Below are 20,125 nucleotides of genomic sequence, written 5' to 3'. Positions count from 1 at the left end.
GGTAGAAATATGAGCAACTTCTTCAGGAAGTCGCTCTACTCAACCATTCATTCTAAATTCTTGATTCTCATGTGTTTCTCAATCAGGATGATGGAGATATGACGATGCTCGGCTTCGACATCGGCGACTGCAACAAGGATCACCAATTTCCTGACGACTGCTCCGTCGTCATCACAAAGGTCGACAAGGGCAGCGTGGCTGATGGGAGATTGAAGTATGTTTTATGTATTGTTGATGATAATTGAAAATACTCATAGAAATTTAGATGATTATGAGCTCTTGTTCCTTTTTTCCAACACCCCCTCCTCCGATTCGTTTCACTTTGTGCAGCTGAAATTGCTGTGATCTACCACATTGGCAAGTGGTTTAAAGCAACATTTTTTATCATCTTCTTAGACTTCAAGTAACCAGTGGCTTAGTCATGGGAACCAATGATATTCACTCTTAACCCTATTGCCTAAGATTGTTGTTGTGCCTCTATATATCTGAAAAGTGGCCACCCCTTTTGGAGTGGAGGTGAAACCCTTGTAAGGGGGGGGGGTAGCTTTGTAGAAAATTTATGTGATATCTTGTCCTATCTCTTCAGGAATAATGTACCAGCCCCTTTTGACAAATATGGCGTGGGTGCAGTTTTTTATAGTAATTGCTAACAAAAGGTAATTTATAAAAGTACTTAGTAACATATAATCCATTGAAATTGTTTTTTGTACTTTGGAAACCCCATTTATGATGTCTATATGTAAATGTATTACTCATTCTTTTCCCCCAGAGTGAACGACTGTGTTGTGAGGGTTAACAATGTTGATTTGACCAATGGCGGAGATCGCAGTATAGCCGTCCAGGCACTTCAAGCGGTCAAGAACAGCAGAGGGGTGCTCAACATGGTAATGACATTATCAATCATAAAATGATATCGTTTGGTTCCTCTTGTGAATTTAAATAATTAAAAGAATGTACTTTCTAATCAATATTCCACAATCGTTCTGAGACGTTTCTTCCTTTTCCATTTTGCTGACCAGATCTAATCTTTAATAACTTTAAAGAAATGTATGAAATATCAATAACTCATGAAGACAGTATTTTTTCCAGAAATAAAAAAAATCATTGTTCTAGATACTTTTTTAACGTTTGATAGGAACCACATGGGGTAAATACAGACTGAGTATGAATTCATCTTATAGGCATAATCCCTGCCGGTTGCAAGCGAACTGCACGCATGTTTACTATAAACAAATCTCAATTGTTTTAGTTTTTGTCTCACCTGCGAAGCAGAGTGAGACTATAGGCGCCGCTTTTCCGACGGCGGCGGCGTCAACATCAAATCTTAACCTGAGGTTAAGTTTTTGAAATGATGTCATAACTTAGAAAGTATATGGACCTAGTTAATAAAACTTGGCCATAAGGTTAATCAAGTATTACTGAACATCCTATTAGAGTTTCATGTCACAGGACCAAGGTCAAAGGTCATTTAGGGTCAATGAACTTAGACCATGTTGGAGGGATCAACATCGAAATCTTAACCTGAGGTTAAGTTTTTGAAATGTCATCATAACTTAGAAAATATATGGACCTAGTTCATGAAACTTGGACATAAGGTTAATCAAGTATCACTGAACATCCTGCACGAGTTTCACGTCACATGACCAAGGTCAAAGGTCATTTAGGGTCAATGAACTTTGGCCGAATTGCGGATATCTGTTGAATTCCCATCATAACTTTGAAAGTTTATGGATCTGATTCATGAAACTTGGACATAATAGTAATCAAGCATCACTGAACATTTTGTGCAAGTTTCAGGTCTCATGATTAAGGTCAAAGGTCATTTAGGGTCAATGAACTTTGGCCGAATTGGGGGTATCTGTTGAATTACCATCATAACTTTGAAAGTTTATTGGTCTAGTTCATTAAACTTGGATATTATAGTAATCAAGTATCTCTGAACATCCTGTGCACGTTTCAGGTCACATGACCAAGGTCAAAGGTCAATGAACTTTGGCCGAAGTGGGTGTATCTGTTGAATTACCATCATAACTTTGAAAGTTTATGGATCTGATTCATGAAACTTGTACATAAGAGTAATCAAGTATCACTGAACATCCTGTGCGAGTTTCAGGTCACATGATCAAGGTCACAGGTCATGTAAGGTCAATGAACTTTGGCCATGTTGGGGTTTTTTGTTGAATAACCATCATATCTCTGTAAGTTTATTGGTCTAGTTCATAAAAAGTGGACATAAGAGTAACCATGTATCACTGAACATCTTGTGCGAGTTAGAGTAGTATTCAAAGTCAGCACTGCTGCTATATTGAACTGCGTGGTGCAGGTGAGACGGCCAGAGGCATTCCACTTGTTATTAGATAGATAATGGATTTCCTTCATCTAAATCTTCCAAATATTGCTGGTTACCGACTAAGGAAAGAAATAGTATACCTCTCAATCTGTCAGGAGCAATTTATTCTACTTTTGACAAATTTTTCCCTGTCAGGTTGTTAAGCGACGCAGGCCCTCTAGTGTCCGACATCATCCAGTCAAGCTGTTCTATGGCGGCAAAGAGCATGGTCTTGTCCTTGATAATGGTATCTTCATCAGCAGGATAGTGGCTGGCTCTGCGGCTGCTAAAGAGGGCAGTCTTCTACCTGGTGACAGAATAGTTTATGTAAGTATAAACAATTCCGGATGAAGTGTGTCATTGGTTGGGAAGGTTTGAGATATGAAATTCAACATCTGTTTCTTCTTTTAGCAAAACATTTTACCATTAATCAAATAATCCAATTTTAATCATATCAGTAACTTCAAATGAAAATATAGAATAAACCCTGCCCACCTACAAAATGGACAAGAATATCACTCAATATTGCAGTGGGGCACAATTCCACAATTTATGGATATCTGACCCCTGATACATGGGACCTTCTTGAAATGATTTCCCCCTGTTTTCTTGTCAATATGAAAAGTTATAATGCTCTCAAGTTATCATTGCGAAAGAGCGATTCATGGAGTGAAGAAAGAATGGATAAAAATGGCAGGGGGATGGACGTTGATAAGTTCATGGAATTGTCCAATAAATGAAAGGCAGGATGACTAAAAAAATGTTTCTGATTTGTTTGTTGTGTGATCAGGTTGATGGTTTTCTGGTGGAGAACAAGTCTGTCTCTGAAGTTGAAGAGATGCTCTCCTCAAGCAACGATTCAGTCATGCTAAACATTGTCAGGGTTACAGGGATGTCAATGTCATCCAGCACCAGCCCGACAGTGGAATCCATTCAGAGCCACGAGACATCGTCATCAAAGTCCAGTCTAACACCCTACTTACCCCCGATGGATGTTCCAGAACAGAAGTCGGACAGGAATGGCAACCTTCAGCAGCCTCCAAGCGCCAAGGATGAGGTCGTCCAACAAGCGCTTAGGGCGTTTGTCCAGCGCAGAGAGAGCATGCATTCGAGGGAGAGCAGTCATGAGTCGGCCAACAGTGGTGAACAGACTCCACTTGCACTGTCCAGGCAGAATTCTGTCAAGGAAAAAATGCACAACCAGGACCCGAACCGCGACAAGAGGTTGACGGTGGGGGATTACCCGCAGAATTCGCTGAAGAGAAGTGAGATTGGGCAACGTGAGAGTAGGAAGTCATACTCCGGACATGAAAATATGCCTTTAGAGTTTGGTCATCCCAATGGACAATATGATCCAATGCGGCATGTGGGAGGAGAGTTTGTTAAATCACCTTCGCCAGGTGCCGTTATGCATCATGAAAACTATCGCAGGGATGGCAACCTACGATCGTATCATGGAAATGATTCATCTCATAGACCTCAAGACAGTGGCCGCAGAGATGTTGCTCATGTAAGTGAGATTAAGAATGATGGGCAGCCACTTACGAATGGTGACCTGCGACCTCTCCCTGGGTCAAGGGAAGGTCAGAGGAAGGATAGAACATTTCCAAGAGAAGGAAGCCGTGAGAGTCATTTCAATGGAGACTTTCCGCCAGTGCAATTTGATAGAACTGATCCCCACAGGGAGAGCTTCCACAACCGGAATGCTTCAAAAAGCTTGAATCGCAAGAGAGAATTCAATGGATGGAGCGAGCCTAGCCGCTCCTTGTATCCCTCGCGGATGCCCAACCACAAGCCTTCTTACGAGTCCAGTCATTGGGAAAAGTGCAAAAATGAAAGTGTACATAGTAGTCATGTTAATGGGAATGTGCAAGTATCAAGATCCACATCGCAGAATTGTTCCCCTAGAGACTTCCATGCCTCATCGCCTCATATGCAGCAGCCAGTGCAGTCCGGTCACATCCGTAGCTGGTCTAGCAGTAGCGGACGTGACATGGAGCCGAACTTTAAGCCTGAGGAATATGTTTCATGTCATTTGGACAATGATCAAGAGGATAGCTATCCTGACTGGGATCAGAAACAGGCAGAAAACAATGTTTTTGCAGGAGATGCTGAAAGCAAAACTGTGCCTGTCACACACCCCAAACAGCAAGTTCATGTCAAGGACCACAGTACTTGGCCCCGATCTCATGGGCCACCTGATCCCTACAATAAAGGACATAAAAAACGTAGGAGGGGACCAATTCCAGACATGACCCAAAGGAACGATAGTGTTGAAGCTATTATTAAGCCAACTCCTCCTAGTCGTACATCATCCTTCAAAGCCTCACTGAGACATGTAGAACCGTCACCAACTTCTCCGAATGGATCAGAATCTAGGAGGCAGTCATCAAGTGCAGGTTCTGAGATGAAGAGTCAAGGGTCGCTCCATTCAGCACAAAGCACAACTGTTAAGGTTTCACCTATCAACCCATCAAGTCCCTTGAACAATATGCGCCAGGATAACATCAATCAAAATGGCATCGACTCCCCAAAACAGAATGGGTTCTTTCAATTTGACTCACATCCTGAACACAGCAAGTCGTTTGTTTCCGTGACCAAAGATGTTACCCAGGCTGTGGCCTTTCGTCCTGTCTCAGTTCCATCTGTGCAGCAAATCAAATACTTATCCAGTGAAAGTGCAATAGTGCCCCGAGTGGAGCCTCTCGTTCATGCCACATCTCCAGGATATTACTCCAGCAGACGGCATCCAGAACCTTTCCAGAATGTGAGAGCAGATCCAGTTGTGACTGTTCCACCTTGGGACACCTCATCTCTCCCGTCATCAGAGTCAGGATCTTCTAGCTACTACAACACCTGGTCCAGGCCTGCAGAAGCCCAGGTGATCATCCAGCCTACTGTACCAAGCTACAGAGTCATCAGTCGTAAGCTGGAGTCGGCCATCACCAACAACCGCTATATCCAGGACAACCCAAACTGCCAACCACCATCACCAGGATTATCTGACTTTGATCCTTTCCCGATGTACCCCAGAGAGCCGATCACCCTCTCTAGGACATCTTTGCCTGGAAGCGGGAGAGGACACCAGACGTCCTGGAGTACTAGTTCTGAATATAGCACAACTTCTCTTCCTGCTAAGTTTAATAGGATTCACTTTACTCCCAATCCTCCTAGTCGGCCTAGTCCTGGACTATCGAGCTCCTCAGATATTGGTAAGAAAGGATTCCTTCATTAATTTTGATCCTGTATGAACACCATGAGATCGACTTCCTATACATTCTTGTTTAAATGCAGAGGTTTAGATTTCTCCTCATGATGCAGAATCTTACAGCAGCCTCTCATAGTGCACATGAATAAGGAGGAGTGCACTGCACTGAAGGGGAAAAGATTCTGCACCGTGTACAAGGTTGCCAAAGTTAGAGCTTCATTTTGATAGCACATGTACAACTGTTCTTTGTTAGAGGTTATATAAAATAATCATAATAAGTCTCCAATAGAGAGTCAGGTTTAAATAGCAATGTAAAATGCAAATATAGGAAGTCCTTGTACTGTATCATACCTGCCTAGTCTTTCTCATTGTCTGGGAGATTCCAAAGAGATATACAGTGCGTCCCCCCAAAAAAAAAAACTGAGATTTATCGATGATTTATCATAACTGAATCACAAATACAATAGAAAAATGACCTACCATTTCAAAGCTTAGGATCTCCTCTTTCATCTGAAAATAGATTATTTCTCATTCAGTCATGAGTGAGCAAAAACAATTTGAAAAGGGGATACCAAAAAGTCACTTGGCGGATTATATCTGGGTTTTAAAAAGAAAACCACATTTTTAAAAAGTTCAATATCTGCTCTTCAATATGATACCTCAAATACAGAAAATGGTCAAGAAATAACAAAGTTCTGGTTATTTGAAATAAGGCTTGAATTTCAATAATTTCTTAAAATGAAGAGGTTTTAAAGGCTAGCATTCAAACTCACGGGACACTCCGTTTTGTTGACGATCAGCCATGCATTAAGTCTTTTATTACTGTGCGATAGCTTCTGTGGGAAACCGGTGAAAACATGTTTATTTGATGAAATTATTGTGATTAAGGTATCAAAGAAAAGAGCAGATATTGAACTTTTTAGTCATGTGATTTTCTTTTTAAAATTCAGATACCCCCGCCAAATGAGTTTTTGGCATCCTTTCTTCGAATTGTTTTTGCCCCCTTATGCATGAATGAGGAATAATCTAAGTAATACCAGATGAAAGAGGAGATTCTAAGCTTTACATTGGTAGGTCATTTGTCTATTTTATTTGTGATTAAGTTATGATATGTCATCGCTAAATCTCGGTTTCGTTTTTTCTGGGACTCACTGTATAGCACCATAAAAATGCTATGAGTCTTCATCATCATCAACTATAAACTATTTCCTCTTTGTGTGTAGCATCTATCAATTCCGGTCACAGCAGTCCGACATCACCTAGTGTGATAGACGATTCTCACCTTTCACCTGCCGTATCAGCTGAACCCAGCGTAACCGTCACAAGCCAAGGGTAAGTCTTTAACATGAGCCAAGAGATTTTAGTTTAGTGTATTTTCTAACTTAGAATGATGATATAATGTAGGTTAATCAGGGGAGCATTTCACGAAAGGATTTGTCTGATGTTTTATCCGACAAGTCCTTGATTATCTGATGGTTGCCATAGTGACAGTGCTCCTCAGCAAACCAAAACCAAGGAAGATGTCGGATCTGACAACATGTCGGATAGAAATATTGATGAAACACTCACCAGGGGTGGTGCTACAAGGGGCAGGGAAGGGCCCCCTCCTCATAATTTTTTTCAAGTATGACTAAAGATAGAGGAAAATAAAGGGGGAAATAGGAAGTAAAGGGGGAAAGAGGAAGACAATTCCTGAAAGAACAGTTGTGAGTCATGTAACTGTATAACACACCTATTACTTGATTGGAAAAAAAATGTCATCATTACGTTGGCTTGTCCCCTTATCTGATATCTTGAAATTGGTTTGACGGCTTGGAGATATTTTGTTTTTCATCTTACCCATGCACCACTTGAATATCGCTTTGTTGGTACTTTCTTTTTAAATCAAAAGTATACTATTAATATATTCGCTGATGAGGTTTACGGTACACCATGTGGAGTGTTATAGAAACAGTGGATAGAAGAAGGAAAGGAATGGGTAGGCGAGAAAGTGGAGATTTGAGAGTAGAGTATTCTTTCTTGAAAGTAGTCCTGAAAAGGACTCTAAACCAGAAGAAATTGATGAGTTGAAAAAGAGCTTGAGTAGTAGGACGGATGAGGAGATGCTGGCTTGAGTCGTCGAGTAGAGATGATGAGTAGAAGCAGTAGAGACTTGACGTTTCGGGCAGGTTGACTGTCCGTCTACATATATATTGACTTTGAATTCTGTGTTTTCCATAGGCTTTGTACAGGGATCACCTGGTATCAATATATAATGGGCTACGAAAGCCATTTTCAATTAAGCATCTTTTCTGAACTATGAGGAATAATTGTTTTTGTTAGTTTTCAGTGGAATTAACAATGCTAATTTTATTCATGGATTTATTTTAATATGAATGAAATACATTTTTGTTGATTTTAATGGACCAAAATGATACTCTTTATACATGTAGGAGTAATTTTCATGTGAGGAATATGTATATATGTTTTTTTCAGTGGACCGAACGACACTCGTCTGATAGAAATTGAGAAGACGTTGGAACCTGGTCTAGGATTCAGTATCAAGGAAGCCGGAGGAATCTTTGTGAATACGGTCACAGAGGGCAGCCTTGCTTACAGAGGGGGTCTCAAGTATGGAGATCAAATTCTTGAGGTATGCTGACGAGTTTGGTTCTTTGTAATAATATAGACGGTTAATATACCAGAGGGGTGTTTCACAAAGATTTAAGTATGACTTAGGTCGCACTTAAATGTCGACGCGTACATGATATGCAACGCGCAATCTTATTGATCAATGCACAGTAGTGCGCGTCCTCTTGGCATGATCTGACCAATGCTGTCATGCCTTTTATACTATGCGCAACTAGACATTTAAGTGCGACTCTAAGTCATACTTAAATCTTTGTGAAACACCCCCCAGGTGGGTGTTTCATAAAGCTGTTCGTAAGTTAAGAGCGACTTAAATAACGACTGTTCCTTTCTTGTGGAAAATGCGGGGAAGTGGTATATTCATTGACGATGGTAACGCATGTAAGAAAGGTTCACCAGTCTTTCTTAAAGTCGCTCTTAACTTACAAACAGCTGTATGAAACGGCCCTAAGTTTGCTTATTTGTTCATATTAGTGTAACCTATTCAAATTCATTGAAAATTAGTGAAAACATATAAGTATTCCTGACGAATCCTAAAGCTTGGGTATGATATTTGAGAATAAAGCTACAAGGAATTTATGCTGTTTGAAATTCAAGTATTTTATGGCTCAAAGCAGGATAAAGCTGTGATCAAATAGTCGCACCAAGCTTTCAAATCAAGGTCAATTGTCTCCACATCATTGTAGATCTAGATTAGTACAATATCATGGAGCTAACTTTGTGAAATCATTGAATCTTAGCTGAAAACGGATCACACTGAAGATATCCAATACAGATTAGCACATGTTAGAAGTTGAATTGTTTGTGCTTTTAGAAAAAGAGCATTTTCTTACCAGAATTTTTTTCATTTTTTCATACAAATCCTTTGTGGTCATTTCATTGGATTCTGTTCAAATTTATTTTGTATTCATTACCACAATTGGCATTTGCATTGCCTCTTCACTAGGTTTACATGAACGAAATATTCATCAATTTGTCTTTGTAAATATATTTGCTTATCAATTATAATATGAAGAGCGACTTGCATGCTTGCAAGATATTCTACTTGGTACAACTGTAATTTTTCCCAGCAGAAAAGAAACAAGAAGTAACATGCCTTCTCTCTTTTTTGTCTTCCTTTTCAAGGTGAATGGGATCAATCTCCGTCGTGCGACCTATGAGAACGCAGTCCAGATCCTCACGAGGGCTGGTAATAGCATCTGTATCAAGGTTCAATACAACAGGAATAGTAAGTCTATCTTTCATATCAGTTATTACTATTATTCATGAAATTTGTTGGGAGTGTCTAGAGGCAGTAGAGGGAGTACAGGCAAAATTTTTGAAATTGTTCTTTCTGTAGCTTGTGTCACAATTCGCAACTTGGTTGATCATTCCCATGGGTAGATGTTTTGCTGTCTGAACCATGTCTAGACTGTGTTTGCTATGATCTTGTTCACTTTTAACAGGATTCCCACAATCATGGAAAATCCTGGAAAAGTTTGTGGTCATGGAAAGTCCGGGAAAATTCAGGGAATTAGGAAAAATTTGTGAAAAGTCATGGAATTGCATTTACTTCTTGGCTATGGCAACTTTCCAGTTAGTGTCTCGCAACTCTCATACTCTGTGGTCCTACTCTGCTATTATAATTTGTGTTCATGATTTCCATTTTTCCCAGTTTTGTGACATCCCAAATTCTACATAACTCCCGGGACGTGACGGAAAGTCATGGAGAGCAGCAATTTATTCATTGAAAAGTCATGAAAAATTCATGGAATTCTGTTATTTTTTTTTTATTATTTCTGTTGGAACCCTGTTTAAACCTTATCTCTCTCTCTCTGTAGAAATGGAAGACGACCAGAGGAACTCCATGTGTTCCAGTACCCAGTCCACACCCATCGCCTCACAGACCAGTACCAGGACTAACTCACCAACCCCAACCATCACACCTCCCACACCTAGGGCTAGCAGAACGCAGAGGTAAGAGAACATGTCATCTAGCTTTTGGTTTTGTTGTAAGCTGCAGAAATGATAGCATATGATTGACTGAGAGGAGAGTTGTCCTTCATTGTTTCTCGGGTCGATATTGGGACTAACTCACCTACCTCTACCATTACCCCCCCTAAGGCTAGTAGAACACAAAAGGTATTGGTCCTGGAACATCTTGGAACGTGAAGCTTAGTAACTATTGGGGAGCTTTTCATGAAAGGACTTGTCAGACGTTTTATCCGACAAGTCCCATTTTATCCGACAGTTACCATGGTAGCACTGCTTCTTAGCCAATCAACATCAAGGAAAGTTGTCAGCTCCGACAACTTGTCGGACATAAATGGTGATGAAATGTAATGTTTCCATGATGAAGAAGAATAGTGTAGTAGGTTTCACGGTACACCACATATCTTTCTTGGGCAATTGTTGGTCCTGAAAAGGTCCACCCAAACTGTTTCGACAAGTGTGTTCTTGTTGAAACGTCGAGCGTTGTCATTCCACTGAAGACGACAAGAACATGCTTGTCGAAACGTCGAGTGTGGGTGATCCTTTACAGGACCAATAATTTCCCAAGAAAGATGCATGGTGTATCATGAAACCTTCTACTCCATGAAGCTTAGAAAAAAAATCATGATTGATTGCATTGACCGGAATATACAATCAATCATGGTATCTAAGATACAATAAAACCTCAAGCTTTGTGTTAGTGAGCCTTGCTTTGACGAGGTGTGTTTCCTTCAGCTTAATGTCATTGTTATAAGCTACCACAATCCTTGTACCTGATTGGCTGAAAGCAAATTTGTCTCTTAAATCACAGCTTCATGTAAAGCTCCCAAGGTCCACCTTGGGGCATTCTCACAAAACAATTTGTCAATAATTATTCTCAGATAGTATTATATGTTACCAAAGCCATCACATTTGATTGGACAAGAACAAATTTTATCTATGAAAATCTTTTCAAACTTCTCTAAAAATACTTCCCTGCTATGTCATTTCAACAATAACAAGTGTGAAGTTTCTCTTAAAGATTTTTATTTGGGGAGGGATTGGATGGCCGTAATTTATGTAACAGCATGAAAGTTAAAACTTAAGTGTGACTTTGATCTTATTTTATATGAAAAAAATACCGCTTTCGATTCTGAAGACTGCACAGTGGCCATCATTTCTCGCAAAGTTACTAAATTTCATAAATCATGTAAGTTATGCGTTCATGATGTGAGGTTTTATGCAATCAATGGCTTTTGGAGTCTGGTTGAAGTTTATTGGGTAAAGTGCCAGTTGATCCAAGCCCACTTCGTCTATTTTCCATTTGGTCTCATCCAACATGGTCTAATCCTAGTTTTTGTCTCACCTGCGAAGCAAAGTGAGACTATAGGCGCCGCTTTTCCGACGGCGGCGGCGTCAACATCAAATCTTAACCTGAGGTTAAGTTTTTGAAATGACATCATAACTTAGAAAGTATATGGACCTAGTTCATGAAACTTGGCCATAAGGTTAATCAAGTATTACTGAACATCCTATTAGAGTTTCATGTCACATGACCAAGGTCAAAGGTCATTTAGGGTCAATGAACTTAGACCATGTTGGAGGAATCAACATCGAAATCTTAACCTGAGGTTAAGTTTTTGAAATGTCATCATAACTTAGAAAATATATGAACCTAGTTCATGAAACTTGGACATAAGGTTAATCAAGTATCACTGAATATCCTGCATGAGTTTCACGTCACATGACCAAGGTCAAAGGTCATTTAGGGTCAATGAACTTTGGCCGAATTGGGGATATCTGTTGAATTCCCATCATAACTTTGAAAGTTTATGGATCTGATTCATGAAACTTGGACATAATAGTAATCAAGCATCACTGAAAATTTTGTGCAAGTTTCAGGTCTCATGATTAAGGTCAAAGGTCATTTAGGGTCAATGAACTTTGGCCGAATCGGAGTATCTGTTGAATTACCATCATAACTTTGAAAGTTTATTGGTCTAGTTCATTAAACTTGGATATTAGAGTAATCAAGTATCACTGAACATCCTGTGTGCGTTTCATGTCACATGACCAATGTGAAAGGTCAATGAACCTTGGCCGAATTGGGTGTATCTGTTGAATTACCATCATAACTTTGAAAGTTTATGGATCTCATTCATGAAACTTGTACATAAGAGTATATAATCAAGTATCACTGAACATCCTGTTCGAGTTTCAGTTCACATGATCAAGGTCAAAGGTCATGAAAGGTCAATGAACTTTGGCCATGTTGGGGTTTTTTGTTGAATAACCATCATATCTCTGTAAGTTTATTGGTCTAGTTCATAAAAAGTGGACATAAGAGTAACCATGTATCACTGAACATCTTGTGCGAGTTAGAGTAGTATTCAAAGTCAGCACTGCTGCTATATTGAACCGCGTGATGCAGGTGAGACGGCCAGAGGCATTCCACTTATTAATATAACCAGTTATGTACTTACATTATGGTCTATAGCCATTTTGCCCATTTACCATTTTGTCTAATTTGCATAAAGGCTATATTCTCATTTTATATATAAATTTACTTGGTCTAGTATTATGAGAGAAATTATTTATGAACCAAATTTTATTGTGCCAAGTGGAAATAGTCCATCTGGGCATTGGACTAACTGACAGTTAGACCAATTGACGGTTGGACCAAATGCTGATTAGACCAAAATGATAGTAGACCAAATGGATATAAACCTTATTTTGTTTGAAGTTTATGGTAAGGGGAAAGACTTCTTTGTTGGAGTGATGTTAGTATTGTCAGGTGTTGACTCAACTGGCATAGGTCATACACATATTTCTATAGCAGTGACCTTGGGTGATTTTACACATGGTGATTTACATTTGGTGCTTGTCACACACATGGTGCTTGTAATCCTAAATGTCTGATGTGCTGAGCAATAGAGGCATTGTTTGCTGTATTACACATTTCTTCGCTTTGGATTAATGTCAGATATATGATAAATACTATTTTAAATCAAATGTTTTGTTTTGCAGTGAGTACTTTGCCTCCTCTCAAAGAAAAATAATATGATACTTTATACTTTTCACAAACAGTAATGTAACAGATACAATATGTGTGAATATCTTTATTATCATCAGCTTTATTAACATCATCACCAGCATCTTCTTCATATTCATCATCATCACCATCATTATCATCACCATCACCATTAACACCATCATCATCATCATCATCATCAATGAAAAAATAAACAAGTAATAATAATAATCTCAATCACCGCCATCCTCACTGTCATCATATCTGCCTCAAATTCTACTACCATCATCACCATTGTCTTGTTCATTATCATTTCCTTCCTGTAATCATTATTACCATCGTCTATGAACATTAATTTGGAATCGTAGATAAAGTTATTTTGACTGAATACCCAAATTAATCGCCATCACGATTTTAAAAAAAATTCTCTTCAACGTTTTCCCTTCCCAGCATCCTCTCTTCCTCGTCATCTGTAATGTTGAGTGAGCAACCAAGGTTTGTCTTCCTTACCAAGTGTGGAGGAAGCATCGGGATACGGATGTATGGAGGTAACAAAGTGGGCATCTTCGTCTCGGAGATAGAACCGATGAGCCCTGCTTCCAAATCAGATGGGCTCCTCGTCGGTGACCAGATCCTGGAGGTAATTGGTTGATTTGGAATGAATCTTTCTTGTAGTAATAATAGCTGGATTTATAGAGCGCTTTTTGCCTGAGGATACAAAGTGCTGCTATAATTACCCCGGCTTTAGCTCGAGCTACCATCACCGGCGCTCAGTGCATACAAGGAATTACTCCTGCCGGGTATCCATTCACCTCACCTGGGTCGAGTGCAGCACAGTGTGGATAAATTTCTTGCTGAAGGAAAACACACCGTGGCTAGGATTCGAACTCACGACCCTCTGTTTCAAAGGCGAGAGTCAGAACCACTAGACCACGACGCCCCCAAGGTGTTGTGGCCCGGTGGATAAGTCTCCAGACTTTGAACCACAAGGTCCCGGGTTCGAATCCCACCGCAGCACTCGCGTCCTTTGGCCAGGTGTTTATCTACATTTGCCACTCTCCATCCAGGTCTAGTTAATGGGTACCTGGTAGGAAGGAATTCCTTGAATGCTTGAGCGTCCGATGAGGGTAGCCGTGCTAAAGCCGGGGTAGTAGTATGCAGCACCTAGAAACATTTATATCAAGCGCTATATAAGTGTTGCATATTATCATTATTGTAGTCAAACCTGAATGTTTGTGGTGGTTGTAGTAAGTTACATTAAAACAATCCCAACTTGATGACAACAAAAGTCATTAGATCCTCAGACAATCTTTTCAATTGTAGGAATATCTCTCCAAATACTTAGTAAGGGAAATATTAAGGAACACAAATAAAATTTTATGATTTTGTGAATCAATTTAGTGTTAATACATACAATATACATGCTTTTTCTTCTATTTATGTTTACATGGGGATGAGGAGATCTGCAGCTTAAACTCATAATCCATTGTATTTTTTGTTAGTGTAAGGCTTTCAGACCTTGGTGTGTATATGTATATATATATATATATATATATATATATATATATATATGTAGAATAATGGAGAAACTATTGTATATACCTAGAAAACATGAAAATCATGACATTTCAGTAATATCAAAGGAAAGAATGTGTAATTTGTCATCCAAATATACTTACATTATATTTATGGTTAATGTCTTTTCAGTACAACGGCGTTGACCTGAGAAATGCGACTGCTGAGAAAGCCGCCATAGAGCTTCAGAAACCAGCAGAAGGAATCACAATCTTGGCACAACATAACCTCTCAAGTAAGTCTCGAATTTTACTCTTTAAAGATGAGATTTGGTTCTGTTTGTGAACTGGAATGACAGAGGAAACTGTGTAAACATTATGAAAATATCTAAAATGTGCGTAAGAATTGGTGTTTGTTTTAAAGCAATGAAAATACCAAAATGATGTCAAAAATTTGTGAAGGTCACATGCACTGCACACAGATAAGAATGTATGGGACTAATCCCAAATTGTTGATCTTACAGTTTCAACTTTGGTATATTTTGAATGAGAGGACATTTGAAGAGCAGACCTTTGTTCTGGACCATTTTTTTCCCCTTCATGATATTGCAATATATCATGAAAATTTGTTCATCATGCAATTGATATTTCCATGTTTGCCACAACTTTAATTTATCTAAAATTGAACATTTAATTCCAGAATTCAACAAGATTCAGAACCACAACTGTGATGAGCTTTACATCAAGGCTCTGACGGACTTCACTGCTGAGAAGGAAGGTCAGTTGTCTTTCAAGAAGGAAGAGATCATGGTCGTTGAGGACACCATGTACAATGGATCCCTTGGTGTCTGGATTGCCTGGCTTATCAACCAGGAGGGGAAGAAGAGCAGGGGCGCCGGTGGACAGATTCCCAGCAAGACTGCGTAAGTATCCGCAAGACCTGAACAACCTGGAAAGAAACTCTTCTAGCTTGGTGATTGCTATTCATCATTGATAAGAGCTCACCCCTGGTTGTCCATATTACCCTATTCTGAAGTCGGGTTTAGATTAGACCATTGTGTCCTAAACATATGGGAACCCAGACATGTCAAAACTTTGTTTACATTGTATGCTGCTTTTATTTACTGTGCTCTTTCATAATTCTTATATGAAAACTAATTTGTTTATCTTTCCCAAACAGTAAAGATGATTTGAGAGTCAAATGAGCTAATACTCTGATCCTTCGTTGTTATAAATAAATGTCACAATTGGCTATCCATAGTTGCAACTTAAGACCATAATTTGAATTAAACCCGACTTCAGAATAAGGGCCCTTAATCTTTAAGATCTGTATTTCGAGTGAGAATCCCATTCATTGATTAGAGACATCACAATGACCCCAGTACTACTGAGTGTAGGAAAATGTCTCGCTAAGTTTGAATTTGTTGATTATTGGTCAAAAAGACTCAAAACTACAAATGAGGACCTCTATGGTTCGAGGATAGGGTGCAAACCATGAGAAATATTATGGATTTAATCTTTGACTGAACTTAAAGATTGCTTATTTTCAAGTGTGTCTATGAGGGGCTTTACTATTAACTAATTATCAAAGTATTAAACTTCTGTTTAGCAACATGGTGAGAACATGATCATTGTTTCCCAATTTCTTTCCCAGTCTCCACCGTGAGATGGTTAGGCGTCGTCTCCTCTCAGAGGGCATGCAGGAGGAGGAACTCCGGACCGCATCCTCGAGACGTAGCTCCGGTCCCGCCAGACGGAGCTTCCTCAAACGCAAGAAGAAACACCAGCACAACAACTCCAAGGACAGTAGGGAACTCAGTGAAGGTTCCATGACTGATGTCCCTGTCCATGAAGGTAGGTAGCGTTGCTTCCGCTCATTAGTTACCTCCTTTCTCACATTCAGAGCCCGTCTTACAAAGAGCTACGATTGATCCAATCAATCGCAATTATGGAAATCCATCAATGCCATAATTTTTTGTACAGAAAATTTGCACAATGTTCTTTGTGAGCAAAGATAAGTCCACTGTAATTTTCAAGAAAACGATTAATGTATGATTACCTGATTTTAGATGTTGACGTTGCTGGCTTTCCGTTGTTGTGATTGATTGGATCAATCCTAACTCTTTGTAAGATGGGGCCCAGGAGGGCATTTCATGAAACAAATAGTGATCTTCACTGACTTATTGTTATAAGCTACTGAAATCATTGTCTCTGATTGGCTAAGTGCAAAGTTGTCACTTAAAATCACTGACTTTTTGTTTAAAAAATGCTATCCTGCACTTGGACTAAGGCACCATTACGAAAGTCTCTGCCGTGTCGTTTCGTAGAGATACTGCTATCAAGGTGCGTTGTGTCTCTTTGCTTGTGTCTTTTCACAGCAGCTGTTACTTCCTTCCCACATTGTTCCGTCTCTGATGAAACACGACGAATGGCGATGAAATTCGCTTGCAGGATTCCTACATGAAAGACATCATTCTGACCTTTGTAAGATGTCAGATCGTGTCCCTATTTTTCTCCAAAATGGCAACTAATATAAATTTTCCTTTGCTGCTTTTATAACGAGTATCCTAATTCTGAGGAGCTGTAGAAGATATTCAATCAGCTGTTCATAATGTTTTTTTTATTTTTGTGATATTTATTCTCAATATTTTTTTAATTTTTTTATTTTATCATAGATGCGAGCGTCCCTACATACCTACGAGTGGAGCCCCTGGACAGTAAGTTACCTTTTTTCTGCAAATGATTTTATGAAAATGTTATAGATATAATAGCTTGATATGAATGCCAAAAAATGACATCAAAATTCAGAGATACTTTTTAGTTACTGGGTATGTTTACATATTTCACATTTTTGTCTCATATTTTAGATCTGAATAAAACTTCAGATGGATATCTGTTGAAGATTAGCTCTTCTTCAATCATCATGTTGATTTTTTTTCATTTTAATATGGATTCTATTTTAATTGCTTTTGCATATTTTCTCTGTTTTTGCAGTGCACATCAAAAGGCCTGTGATATTGCTGGGACCTTTGGTTGACAAAGTTGCGCTGAAAATGACAGAGGAATCGCCCAACAAATATGTCAGAGTTTATCCAAGTAAGTCATAATTCAATATTTATGATACGACATGAGGTTATGTGCACATCAAGCACTTGACACACGCACCGTAACAATATCTGAAGTAAAAATATAAACAAGGAAGGAGGATCCCCAAGTTAGTGTCCAGAACAGAATTTCAATGCCTTGAGGATACTAGATAATCTCCTGTTTAAAGAATTCCAACTAATTCATCTTGCCTCCATGAAGGCACTGTGGTCTAGTGGTTGAGAATCTTTTCTGTCAGTCTGAGGGACGTGGGTTCGATTCCCAGCCATGGCGTGTTTCCCTTCAGCAAGAAATTTACCCACGTTGTGCTGCACTCATCCAAGGCGAGGTAAATGGGTACTGGCTGGCAGTAATTCCTGTAAAAGCTGTGAGCACCGGAATGGGTAGATTAGCTAAGCCGGGGTAATGTAGGATCACATTGAGTACCTAGCAAGGTGGATATTTGCGCTATACAAATCCTATGTTATTATCATTAGATTGGCAAAAATTATTATGTTAAGAATTAGCATGCAGATGCCATCCAGAAATTTTTGTTAAATGTATTGTTCATTCAATAACAAGGTGGGCATGTTGAACCAATCGGAAACTCCAATCTTATGCTTGCAAATACAACATAGTAGTTGCGGACCTATTGTTATTATTCTCTCATGTATTTTGTGCAGAAATAGTCCAATCAGCCAGCCATATGTTAGAGAAGGACATTGAGAATGGCCTAATCTTAGACTATCAGAGAAAAGATGGAATGTATGAGGTCATCAACACATCGGATGTCAAAGACATCTGTAAGAAGGTAAGCCAAGATTTCAACCCCAAATCGTTATTTTGTCATGAGAAAGTACAAATATTTGATATTTGTTTAAAAGGGCAAGTTTACCTCTTTAAAAAAATTGGATAGAATGTTAAAATAAACAATAGTCCATGAAGAAATACAAGAAAACAAGACAGGTAACACTATGATAGCTATCCCTAAGGCCTAGTCAGTAGTTTTCAACAACATTTTACTCAATAAGATGTGTGTGTGGTGTATGTGTGGGTGTGTTTGTGTGTGTCTGTCCATTTTTTTTGTAAATAGGTGTTGATGATTGCATGTATGCACATACCTTTTAGATTTTGTCTTTGGTTTAAATCGGTTATATATATACTTTGGTTTATAATCATGTTTGGAGCTTGGCTTTTATATAAGGCTCAGCCTTTCTGCCACTCCTTATACTTTCATTTCTATCCAAGTAAAGTAATTTTTTTCATTCATGTTTTCTTTGTATTGTTTTGCTTTACTGTTAATGTCATAATTATTTCTATTATATATTGTCTATGTTATTATGTCTTTATATATGTCTGTTTTTAATGAAAGTATTAAATAAATGAATTAAATAAATGGATTGAATTGAACAGAAAACTTGAATGTAGGGATGAAGCCTCAGCATCTATAGCCATATTAATAGAACAGTTTACCTCTATTGATTTATTTGTTATTTCAAAATATTCTTTGAGAGAAGTTCCGACTATATGATGTCTGGAATACTTACATCTTTAGCATGAATCAGGGGAGCGTTTCATGAAAGGACTTGTCAGACGTTTTATCCAACAAGTCCTGTTTTATCCAACAGTTACTATAGTAACAGTGCTTCTCAACCAGTCAGAATCCAGGAAAGTTGTCAGATCTGACAATTTGTCAGGTGAATATATTGATGAAATGCCCCCCTGATAACCATACAAATAGCAATTAAAAATGTTGTGAAGGGTTATAAAAGTTAGATTTTACTCCTGAAATTACAAACGGTCCTCATGATGAATAATGCTTTGACTAACTGTTGATTGGTGCTGTCTTTATAGGGGTGTCATTGCATCTTGAATGGTCTCAACCCGTATGTGGCCGAGAGACTTCAGAGACTTCAACTTCATCCTATTGTCATCTTTGTCAAGTTCAAGACAATCAAGAATATCAAGTAGGTTTGGAGAACCTTGATTGAAGATGAAGTGGTGATGATAATGATGATGGTGGGGGTGATGATGAAAATGATGATGTAAATGATGGTTGTGGTGATGGTGATGATGATGGTGATGATGATGATTATGATGATGTAAATGAAGGTGGTGGTGATGATGATGATAATGATGGTGATGATGATGATGGTGATGATGATGATGATGATGTAAATGATGGTGGTGGTGGTGGTGGTGATGATAATGATGATCATGGTGGGGGTGATGATGATGATGATCGTGGTGGTGGTGTTGATGATGATGATGAAAATGATGATGTAAATGATGGTTGTGGTGATGGTGATGATGATGGTGATGATGATGATTATGATGATGTAAATGAAGGTGGTGGTGATGATGATGATAATGATGGTGAT

The 20,125-nt window shown here is 38.8% G+C and overlaps 1 protein-coding gene across 1 annotated transcript in view; it reads left to right on the top strand.

The window, feature by feature from the left end:
• The window catches only part of LOC121431982 (disks large homolog 5-like), a 56,443-nt gene that overhangs the window by 32,444 nt on the left and 3,874 nt on the right, over nucleotides 1-20,125 (top strand). Inside the window, 16 exon segments of the mRNA XM_041629785.1 lie at nucleotides 87-214; nucleotides 770-884; nucleotides 2,486-2,656; nucleotides 3,120-5,541; nucleotides 6,761-6,869; nucleotides 8,013-8,169; nucleotides 9,291-9,393; nucleotides 9,986-10,121; nucleotides 13,597-13,786; nucleotides 14,854-14,956; nucleotides 15,361-15,583; nucleotides 16,315-16,514; nucleotides 17,336-17,377; nucleotides 17,655-17,756; nucleotides 18,428-18,555; nucleotides 19,599-19,711. Coding sequence (XP_041485719.1) covers nucleotides 87-214; nucleotides 770-884; nucleotides 2,486-2,656; nucleotides 3,120-5,541; nucleotides 6,761-6,869; nucleotides 8,013-8,169; nucleotides 9,291-9,393; nucleotides 9,986-10,121; nucleotides 13,597-13,786; nucleotides 14,854-14,956; nucleotides 15,361-15,583; nucleotides 16,315-16,514; nucleotides 17,336-17,377; nucleotides 17,655-17,756; nucleotides 18,428-18,555; nucleotides 19,599-19,711 — 4,442 coding nt within the window.

This window comes from Lytechinus variegatus, chromosome 18 (assembly GCF_018143015.1).
Source record: "Lytechinus variegatus isolate NC3 chromosome 18, Lvar_3.0, whole genome shotgun sequence".
In the NCBI taxonomy this organism is placed as follows: domain Eukaryota; kingdom Metazoa; phylum Echinodermata; class Echinoidea; order Temnopleuroida; family Toxopneustidae; genus Lytechinus; species Lytechinus variegatus.
Note: the sequence above shows the minus strand (reverse complement) of the source record. Positions and strands in the feature narration are given on the sequence as shown.